General features: G+C 49.8%; 1 protein-coding gene across 1 annotated transcript in view; it reads left to right on the plus strand.

Moving 5' to 3' along the window:
• Nucleotides 1-1,168: 1,168 nt before the first annotated feature.
• Nucleotides 1,169-11,003, plus strand: part of DCPS (decapping enzyme, scavenger) — a gene marked incomplete at its 5' end in the record, with an annotated part of 16,286 nt that continues 6,451 nt past the window's right edge. The window contains 2 exons of the mRNA XM_009707432.1: nt 1,169-1,337; nt 9,061-9,206. Coding sequence (XP_009705734.1) covers nt 1,169-1,337; nt 9,061-9,206 — 315 coding nt within the window. The remainder of the gene's footprint in view (nt 1,338-9,060; nt 9,207-11,003) is intronic.

The raw sequence follows: 11,003 nt of genomic DNA on the forward strand, positions 1-11,003 counted from the left end.
ACCCCAATACAGGCCACGCCCCCACCGAAAGACCACGCCCCCCGGGAGCACTATGGCGCGCCCGGGCTCGGCGTGGTCGGGGTATCCCCGGTTCACCCCTCGCCGTCTCTTCTGCTCCCCAGGGCTGAGGCCCGGTCCAGCCTTTCTTTATTAAACAAAGCGTGGCCCCAGACTCGGCTTTTCCAGCCCGGTGCTGCCCAAATCCGATCAAGGGCGGGGGTAGGATGCAACTGCCCTTGGCGCCAGCGTGCTGGAAACCTTATTTCAAACCTCAGGTTATTTTTTGTTATTGGTATAGCTGTTGCTTTTCGCCCTGAGAGCAGGTCTTTTGTGCTTGGTAGGTAAAGTGGCATCGAATTGCAAGCAAGGTGCGAACTCTGGGGCAGTAAATAGGGATAGGCATGTCAATCAGGTGTCACAAAAGGGAAATTTGTAATAATTCTTTAAGTTTTATGGCACGGGAACCATGCAGCTGCTTCAGCTTCTGTCTCCTGGAGATGTGAATCCGAGCAGGTGATGAGGACGGGGAAGTTTCAGGCTGCTGCTTGGGTTTAAGGCAATGGGTTGATGGTCGGCGGGTAACTGGACAGGGCACAGACCCGCCTGCTCTACCCTGTGAGCGTGGGTTGGGAGTCCCGGGTGAATCCCTTTGCTCTCCCTGTGCAGTGTTCAGTGAGGCCTCACTTATGTCCTATATAGATGAGAGCAATTTGGGGGTGTGCTCTACACACCCTGTGCCTCCCAAAACCAGCACACTCGGGTTATATCAGGATCTGGGTTGTGGTTCCTCCAACCAGTGGCTCTGTGTCGACTTGTGAGTATCTGAGATGAAATCAGTGATGTGGGTTGGTGGGAATGCAGCTGCGGGTGCTGGGAGCATCCGGGGAGGTGCAGATGGACTGGGACACTGTCCACATCCCATGCTCCCCCAAAAAACTACCTCTATACCCTGATGGGGAGCAGATTCCTTCAGGGCAAATGTGCCTTTTATTTTTAGACAGGTGCTGCCCAGTGGGTGGCTGGACTAGGATGGGATTTGCGAACGAGAAATGAGGGGCTGCAAGGTGTCTGCCATAGTCTCTGCCTGGAGGCATTCAGTTTCTGGCCCCAAACCTTCCACCCAGCGCTGGATCCATGTTTGCCAACAGCTTTGTCCATTTTTTTTCAGGTGACTAGCCCCTCCGGAGAGGGGACAGATGCCATAGTCATCCTGGAAAAGACTCCTTTCCAGGAGGAGAAGGTATCAGACCTGCTGAAGAAGCATACGAAGCTGGAGCTGCAGATGCACAATGACATTTACAGCACGTACCACCTCTATCCTCCCCCGGAGCTGAGTGGTGAGTGCTCTCAGCTTTGCGCCAGGGGGTTCCGGGAGGGTAGCTTGGTCCATGACTTGACTGCGGACCAGCGGCTGTGGCTGGGATGCCGGTCGGTGTGTTCCTGCCAGCTCCGGAGGGGAGGATGCAGCAAGGCAGGCAAGTGCTGCTGCCAGACCTGACCACACCACCCTGGTTGTGGTTTGGCCGACAGCAGCAGACCTGGCTGAGGTGGGGAGATTGTTGAATTGTTGTTGCTCTGAAGGCGACATCTTATTCCCAAGGCTTTGGATGCTGCCTCATTTCACCCCCTTTTCCCCTGCACTGTCAGACATCTAGCGCAGCTGATGAGTAGCTGGCCATTAAATGGCCATTGCTTGATTACTTGCAATCATCTGCCTGTACCTTCGTTTAAAGGGGAAGAAGGACTTGTGGGTCTAAAAAAGCTTTCCTTGTGGTTGTTTTTTTGTGATGTCAGTTAATCTGGTAAGCTATTGTCTCTCCCCATAAGGTTTACCTTGGAAGAAATCTCTGCAGAGTTCATGTCAGCTTCTTCTCGTGCCAGGGTATCATCTCATGTGCTTTATTTTTGTTGCCTGGTAAGGACAGGCAGCTAGTGTGTTTGCAGGAAGGATTTAAATACTGGTAACTTAGATTGCCTGGGGCAGACGGGGACCTGGCCTCTGCCTTTCAAGCCTCTCCCTGCTGATTTCACGTATCTGTTACGAAACCCTATTAATAACAGAGTATGACAAGGTCAGATGAGCAAGTTGGAGAACTTCAGTGGAAGCCTGTCATCCCACGAGATGGATTCTTGTCACAGTGGAAAGGTGTCCTGTGATTGCGGTGCTCTCCAGCCTGAGCTGTAAAGCGAGGCTGCTCTATCAGCAGGCCAGGCACTTGAATTTAATGCTGGAACATGTTTAAATTGTAGAAGTGCAGTGATTAATTACGTGTCGATGCTTCAATAAACACAGTGATAGCCAAACAGGTTTAACAGAGTCAAAATTAATCAGAGTGATAGCCTTAAGTAAGAAGTTGTCGCAGTCCCGAGTTAAATTTTCAAGATGTTTGATGTGTCTTCCCGAAAATGCTCCTGTTTTAGCGCTGTTTCTGTGGTGTAGGAGGAAGCACTGTCTGGCTTTGGGAGCTTGCAAGCTCTTCTTGTCCTGTCAAGGACTCGAAATCGGCGGTTTCGGCGTTACGATGCCACGTTTCAATGGCAGCAAAACATCATGACACCACGGTTGTTGCAGATGCCTTGAGTGGGAAGATGTTAAAGCCGTGCTTCTTCGGCTGGAAAGATTTCTGCTTGGGTGCCTGGTGCATTCGAGGCTGGCAGCGACTTGCAGCGATTCCCACGAGGTGGCATTGCAAGACTAGACTCCCCTGGGCTCCTCTCCAGCTGCAGCCCTGCCAGCTGTGCTGACATTTGACTTCCTTATAGCACTTTGCTGCAGCGCTCTAACTCCAGCGTTACTCCGATAGCAACGTTTTTTAGTTTATTTAAGATTTATGCCAAGTACAAAACCCTTAGGCTGTTAAAGGGTTGCTGTGCCAGGTCCTGCTTTTTCTGAGAGGCTGGAGCAAAACCAGGTGAATCTGGATCTTCTCACTTCCCGTTTCTGGGCCTTTGTTAAACTAAATCCCCCCTTGGGTTGTTTCTTTTCTGCGTGTCCTCTGTGCCATGGCTCTGCCCCACATAGCCATGCTGTTTGTTTCACATATGGCTGGACCAAACCTGCTGCGCTTTCGGATAAGTGTTCGTGCCGTTCCTCTTGGCAGGTTTGAATGGGGGAGAAAGCCTCTGGCTTCCTTCTGCTGAAGTTTATCTTTTTAATGACTTTAAAAATTGCCTTTGAAAGGTAGATTTCTGCAGAAACGTTACCCAGTGGTGCATCTCTGCTTCCCACCTCTCTCCTTGGCACTGCTGTGCTTGCTCTGGATGTTGGGCAACCCCAAGGAGGAGATCAGGAGGAGGCTGTGGACCCTGGCGCTGCTCCCCAGACTCCCCGGCTCTGAGCTGTGAGCAAGGAGGCTTCCTCCTTCGAAGCAATTCGGCGCCGAATAGCTGTTTTTGTGGGCATGTTGCCTGAGGTGCTCGTGGGCAGCTGGGCTAGCATCAGGGGAAACGGTCGCGTGTGTCAGGAGGGGAAGGAAATAGCTCTTTTGAGCTGAGTCACAACCCAAGGAGGGAGTCGATGTGAGGAATGCAGCTCATAAACCTAAACCGAAAGAGATATTTCCTGTTAAGGCTGCGGACCGTGTCAGGGCTTGTGAGAAATCCCAGGATATCGAGTGATCATTTGGAGACCCAGCAAGCCCTTGCACAGGATCTATCTCTGCCTCTTGGTTGCAAGGTTAAAGAGATACAGGGGTTTATCTGCTGGCGCTTGCAGGTTTTACACCTGGGTAACACGATGCAGTAAAAGTATTTTACAGAAAAGGTCAAACTTTGGCATTAAGGTTCCTCCGAAAAGTCCCGGGTCGCAGGGAAGAGGAATTCGCCCTGGGGATTTCACAGCATCCTGGGCGGCTAAGCCCCGCTACGCTCAGCTTCTCACTTTCTAAAGGTAAGATAAACCTTCAGACTGAGGAAATCACGGCCGGAGATGACTCATGACATTGGGCGCGTTGATGGTGTGAGGAGCTGCCTTTGGGTCCCTCTGCTTTTTCGAAGCGTGTTTCTCAACACCGCCTTTGGGGTCTGAAGTCCCTGGGGGCCTCTTCATTCAACTGGAGTTTCTTGATAGCTGAAAGTGGATATTTTCACCCTCTCCCCGCCTTCTCGATTATGTGAGTTGGATGCTGTTCCCTCCGCACAGTCAAGCAAACACAGGCCCCATGCGATGAAAGCTTGTTTTGTCTTGGTGATAAAAGAGCCTGCGAGACTGGGCCAGTCGCTTTGTTTGCGTGGTGAAGGCAGAGAAAAGGGGGCCAAAAGAAGCACATTACCTGAGCAAATGACTCCACTGTGTCCTGGGAAGAGGAATTTCATTCTGCTGCTGCTTAAAGATGAGATTTTTTTTTAAGGGATGGGAGTGCACTGGCATGGGGATGCGTGAAGATGGGGCTGGTCAGAAAGAAGACTTCATCTGTGTCTTGCTTGGCTCGTCAGTTTTGCTGGCCACTAGGAGGGATGTCTTAAGGCTAAAATGATATTTTCCATTTGCAAATCAACTTAATAATGGTCAGAGTTTGCCTGAAGGGCAACCCAAACCACCTGATTAAGGAGAAGGAAATTTATGAGCGAGTTTGCGAGGAGGAGCGGTGTCAAAGAGCATGCCCTCTGATCTTAACTGCTCTGCTACTGGCCAAGGCAGGTGTACGTAACTTATTTTAAGGCTAGTTGCTGGATGTTGCTTAGATTTAGGTAGGCGGCTTATGCCTGGAGGTGTGAGATACTGGTGGCTCTCCCTTGCAGGGAGAGCGCAGGCTGACTTTCGTAGCAGGGAAGAGATTGTCCTGCTGCCAAAGGCTCAGTTGTGAAAGCCAGATGGTTCAATCAACATGTTCCCCAATAACATCCAGCTCACACCTGTTTAGCAAGGAGAGCTTTGCTGTTTCCAGCAAAAAGCAACCTCCTCTTGCCTGGCTGCTGAGGGATGTCGTGTTTTGCAGCACCGAAGCCATTCTGGCATAATTCAAAGGCTATTTTCAGCCCTTTCAGGAGTCTTTACTCATTGGGCACAGTTCATCCCTGTGCTGCAGGCTGAAGCTTATTAAAAAAGTCTAAAAACAAGCACACCGGGAGACGTTCCGGCTCCATCTCTCTGGCATGGGGTGGAGAAATTGTGGGAGAAAGGAGAGACTGTGGAAGGAAAGTATTTAGTCATGGAGGAAGTGATACATATCCCTACCGTCCCCAGCCCCAAAAGCGTCTGGTTTCAGGCAGTGAGGAGCTGGAGAAACTTGCACGAGCTGCACTGGGAAGACTGGTTTGTCTCCCAGCATTTCCACCCTCTGCCTGCCTGTGGGGCTTGCCCAGCAAAGAAAACTCTTTGCATTTACACTGAAATAAAAAGTTGGAGCCTGAAGCGGTGGGAGCGCTTGGGGTGGTTTGGGGGACGGTGGGAGGTATCGCCATGCTTTGCTCTTTTTTCTTTTTTGGCCAGGGGGCGGTTAGTAATCTGCAACTTTTCTCTTTGCCATGGCTGTTGCAGCTGGAGCCCACCAAGTCCTCCTCGGATGAGAACCAACATCTTTGGCAGAAGTCCCCAGCAAGCACACTTGGCTTGCCCTGGCATGTACTGGTTTCAAAGACTGTGAGCTCTTGCAAGCTTTATCCCTTTGTGCTTTTATTTCATTCAATAACGACAGCCCCAGATGTCCGAGGCAAAGCCATCACTGTACCTGGTTGAGGATGGGTTAAAATTAGGTGTTCCCCTGTGACTGCGACATAGTCATGATCATAAAACTAAATAAACTATGTTAATACAGCAGGGGAAGGTCACGCATCGTTATATTTAGTTAGGGCTGCATTGAGGGAAATACCTGACAATGAGAAGACAGCGTGGAACTGTATGCAGCAGGAGAGAGGCTTGCAGAGGAAAAGAAAACTTGCAAGAATGCAAATGCGACTTTCTCTGCTGTTTCCTGGACTTGGCACCTTCCTGCACCTGAGGGTTGATGTGATGAGGCAGATTATAAGCCAAAACTCAGCTCCCTACTAGTGAAGGGAGGAAAAAGCACCCCTGCCCAAAAGTAGAAACGAGTTGTTCCTGCCCTGTGTGCCTCTCTTGGCTCCCTGGGGTTTTTAAATCTATTTAAAACCAAACTACAGTGATCTACCTTTAATGCTGGTGAGTGGGATGGGAGAAGCAAGCGCAGGGCATCTCAGCGGGTCACCCTGGTCTCTCCTCGCCGTTTGCATCGGTTTGAAATTTGATGTGTCGAGCTGGAGGGGGGATTTTGGCAGAGCCTGGGGACAGCGTGGCATGAAAGGGGATGAGGCATCGCTAGTGAGCCTGGAGTGTGCTTTGCTACATGCATGAGCCCTCTCTACATCATTCCCATCTGCGACATGTAGCTGTCCTGCACTGCAGGGAGCATGGGGTAACGTGTTTCATCCTCTCCTCCGGGCGACAGCTGCCTTCAACCCTTTTTTTCCATGAGTTCCCCAAATTGAGCTGGTGTTCTGGTTTTGTTTCATGTGTCTTGGGGTGGTTTTTTCACTCCTGTTTTTAGAAGAGGGTTGCCTTGTTTCTGGTCAATCTGAGCTTCCTTTTCTCCTGGGCAGGGAAAAAATAGCATGGTGTATCCCCTCAAACGTCTTTCGTAGGGTGAGCTGCCCTGTCCGTTGTTCTCTACCATCGCAGTACCTCTACCTCGTGCTCATCTGGGTTCCTTCAATTAAACCTCCGTTTTTATAACCTCCAGTTAATTGATGGTCAGTCCTGACTTCCAGAATAAACCACAGACATTTCGTGGCATCCCTGGGCCACCGTTCAGGAACACGCTGGCTGATGTGACTCAGATGGGAGCGGAGACAATCCCTGACCCTTCAGCGAGCTTAAAAACCCACATCACATGTCCAGCGGTTCTTTACCCGTTTCCAGGCCAGGCTAGGTTTCAGCTGCCCCACGGCGTACGTGATGCTTTAATACATGTGGAGTCTGCCAGGAGCAGGGTGGCTTTTAAAACAGAGCGTGAACGCAGCCGGTTGCCAACAATGGAAAGATTTCGTGGCGAGCCCGGTCTCGCCGTGGATGTTTCCTGCGGCTGAGCCCAGCTTTAGCTGGGACTTTGCATCCCATAGGCGGGCTCCTAATGGTAGTCAGGCTCCGAGCATTTGTCAAACAGCTTCTCTGGCCATAGTGATTTATGTTAATTAGCATTGCTAGGGCGTTTCGGGGTTGATGAGACATCTAGAAGGGAAATAATCATTAGCGAACCACAGCCTCTCCCCCCTCTCCTCTTCCAAACATCTGCTGCTCAACCACAGCTGCACATTAAGGATTTCTGTGATCTCGCACTGGGCTTTAAAGTGTCCTAAGTGGCTCTCCCCACCATGAGCAGCTGCCTGCCAAACTGGGAAGGTGCTGGGGAAGCTGTGAAGGGTCCTCTGTGACCCCATCCCAGCCAGCACACGGATTGTGGTTATCACTGCTCCCAGCATGGAAGGGTTTCTGCTGCAGTCCCTGCTCTTGTTTTGGGATATAAAATGAAATTGTGGAAGTTTTCAGCCTGAGGCTGGACGTGGTATTTTCTTATCTTTTGCCTTTTTGTTTTTTCCCCAGTGCTTTGCTCGTCTTTTTAAGTGAGGAGCTATTACATCATCCTGCTAGAAGTGCTAATCGAGTCCTGGAAAACAACTTTGTTTGAACATGTGTATGGTGGGAATCAGACCAGACTGCCCTTGTGGTTTGCATTTTCATATTTCATGTTACCAGCATTTTCCTGTGGATTTCATTAAGCTGGGTTTGGCATGAAATGAAAAGGCAGAGTCTCCTGGCTTGTGCAGTGCTGACCTTAAAAAAAAACAAAAACCAGAAAAGTAAAAAAAAACACCCCCAAACCACCCTAAATCTGGCCTTAGGAACAAATAGATATTTATATTCAGTGTCTGGCTGGCATGTATACATATATAAAGCGTGAAGCATGACTGTTTGGTATGCTGGTGAGCGTACAGCCCATGGTTTTCGTGATGGTGGCAGACCTTGGGCACAAGATGCAGTGTTTGCAGTGTCCTAGCCCCGTGCTTTGGTCCGATCTGCTCGGGGTTTGTCCAGGCTTGCGGGGTTTTTCTCCTTCCTGCGTTAAGTTTTATAGCTGCTCTCCATTAGCTGGGAAGGTGGAGGTACTGCTGGTGCCCTTGGAGTTGTGGCAGGCTCTGTATCACACATCTAATCTCGGCCAAAGAGGGATTTTTTCCAAGTGTTTTACTGCTGTGGGTAAGATTTACTGCTGCCGAGGTCAAAGCTGCCAGGTTGACGAGGTGCGCGCTTGCGTCCTGTTTAATGCCACAGAAACTATGCAGCAAAGTTTTAATCTTGAGTTAAATGAAAATTGTTTTCCTTTTTTTAGAGTAAACAGCTAAATGCTCTTTGCCAGCTGGCACAGGGGAATCATCCAGCCATCTTCCCTCAGCTTGTCCCGTGCCGTCTTAACCCATCGGCCGACGTTGTTTGGTCCGGATCCGTCCCTGTGCCCTTGACCTTTTTACCTCCTGCGCTCGGGGCTTGAGGCTAAGCAACCTGATGGCTGAGAGCTCTGGGAAGGAGCTGCTCCTCGTTCCAGCCTCGCTGCTTGCATCTCATGCAAGGTCTGATTTCGTGGCTAGAGAAAGTTGCCGAGTGCTTGCCCGGTAGCGTTCCATGAACCTCGAATTTAAGCATGATGAAGATGCGTCTCTGCCCTGAGGGTTGTGTTCCTATCCTGGTTGTTGACTGCACATAAACTCTTCCCTGGGAGCCCCAGCTCTGCCCTGATGTTGCTGATATGCCTGGAAGAGTGAGTGTGGGGGAAAAAAAACACCTTTCAGACGGCAAACTCCTCCACTTGAACTGGAAAGACAGGCCCTGGCTGTGTTGTTGGCTTATTCTCCCTCGAGCGGCAACCCGGGAGGTGAAAGTGCTTGTTTGCTTTCCATGTCCGTTCTCCCCCACCCTGCTATTTTAGCGGTATCTCTTCAAAATGCGTTAGCGTGGCCTTTATTGGAAGGGAAAACAGATTTCTTGGAGACTGAAGGAAGCACTGTGGGTTTTACCTGTGAGGATAACTTATTAAATGTGTTTGTTTCTAGAGATAAAAACCACAGTGGTGTACCCCGCCACGGAGAAACACCTTCAGAAATACCTCCGTCAAGAAGTGCACCTCATCCGCGAAACCTGGGAGGATTACAAGAACATAACGCTGCCCTTCATCCAGTCCCAGAGTTTCAGCATCCAGGTATGGGTACAACTGCTACTCCTCTGTGGAGACGGACATCTTTTGGTCTCCTTCTTCAACATGCTGGGCTGTCAAACATCTCCTCCGAAGCCCAGGTTGGAGGCAGAAGAGTCGGGAATCCCTGATGGTTGTTCCGTCAGCGTGTTGTCAGTTTTACGGTACTGTACCCTCTCGTCCAGCTGGTCAGCCTGCTTCTCAAACACGACCGGCTGCAGATTATTTCTGCTGGTCCCAGGCTTTGATGCTTCCTGCTTTGCTGAACGCATCCCCTTATCTATCGTGCTTTCTTAAGGCTGTCTGACCTGTGGGGTAAGCTCAGGCCTCTCTTTCCCCTGAATTCCCCTGGTGTTCCTATCCTTCTTTCCTCTGAGACGTCCATCTTTGCAAAAAAAAAAAACACCCAAAAACCAAAAAAACAAACAAAACCCAAACATCTGCCTTGGAGATGTACCTAAAGTTGCCTTTCCCAAGGTTTCTGGAGACTTTCTGTGCTGGGGCGTTCCTCCTCCTTTCCGAGGGTGGCTCCCTGGGCGTTGGTGCCGTTCACTGGGCTTTTTAGGAGTCTCTTGGGTGTTGTGGGAATGGGAAGGTACAGAGTGCTCTTGGATTCCTGCATCGCAACTTGCTCCTTGGGCTTTGCATACAGTTCCTCTGCTGTTCAACCCTTCCGTCTGTACTCCACGTGGTGAAGCCATACTTTGTGTCCTTCCTGCCTCAGGCAGCAGCAATGGACTTTTTTCCCATTTTTACCTCCTCTTTAATCATTCCTTTCCTTATCTTTCTTCTTTAGAGCCCCAAACAACACAAGTCTGTAGGCACCAATTCATGCCACCCTGTGCAGAAGAGAGAATAAACCAAAACCTGGGTCTGCTGAGGCTATCCGTTAAAAATAAACCCCCCCAAAACCAACCAACCTCAGACCTTGGGTATCCCCACGCCTCTTTCCTGCTGCCTTAAACAGCAGCGTAACAGTTAACAGCGTTCCCTGTTGTGATGTCTGTTTTCTAATCGCTTGCAGATGAACGTGAATCCTGCTTTCTGCGACTTGTAGCAGAAGGCACCTTGCAAGCTGCCGTGCGCTCTCAATTACTCCTCGCTCGCCTGCTTTTCTTTGCTCCGTCGTTCAGCTTTCTCACCGCAGCCAGGCTGCAACACCAATAACATACGGGAGGCATTTATTAGCTGGAGAAAGACAAGAGCGTGTTTCTACCTGAGAGCAACTTGCACGAATGTTTTCTCCGTGCTTTTGCTCCAAAAGCTGTTAAGTCTGCTGGTGTACCAGCTGCTTTTAGAAGCGCTCACTCTCTCTGCTTCTTCCACCAAATGCTTGCGAGCTGATTTCCATACATGGAAACATAATTCCTGGTGTCCATGAGGAGCATCTGCTGAGAAATCACGGTCAGTCCTTGACCTCTGTGATTTGATAATGCTATATCTTGTCTTTATCTACCTGGCCTTGATGAATGGAAGGGGAAATGTGAAGGGTAACAGAAATATCGGAGGACTACTGAGATGTCTCTGTTTATCTGCTGAAGGATGCAAAGCGTGGATGCTTTTAGTATAATAGTTTTATTGTGATGCCAGTCTCTGGACATGTGTTGTCCTCGCTGGACTTGTGCTGGAAACAGAAAGAGCAGTCAGCTGATGTCCTGGCCCATCACATGAGGCAGCGTTGGGTTTAAAATTGAGCTCATTTGATCAGTGAATGTATTTAGGGTACTGATAGCTTGGCACTTGTGAAAAGAACAGGCATTAAAAAAAAACCCCAAAAACCAAAGGGCAAACTCTCATTTCCTG

The sequence above is a fragment of the Cariama cristata genome, unplaced genomic scaffold (genome assembly GCF_000690535.1).
Source record: "Cariama cristata isolate BGI_N322 unplaced genomic scaffold, ASM69053v1 scaffold8889, whole genome shotgun sequence".
NCBI classification, from domain to species: Eukaryota; Metazoa; Chordata; class Aves; order Cariamiformes; family Cariamidae; genus Cariama; species Cariama cristata.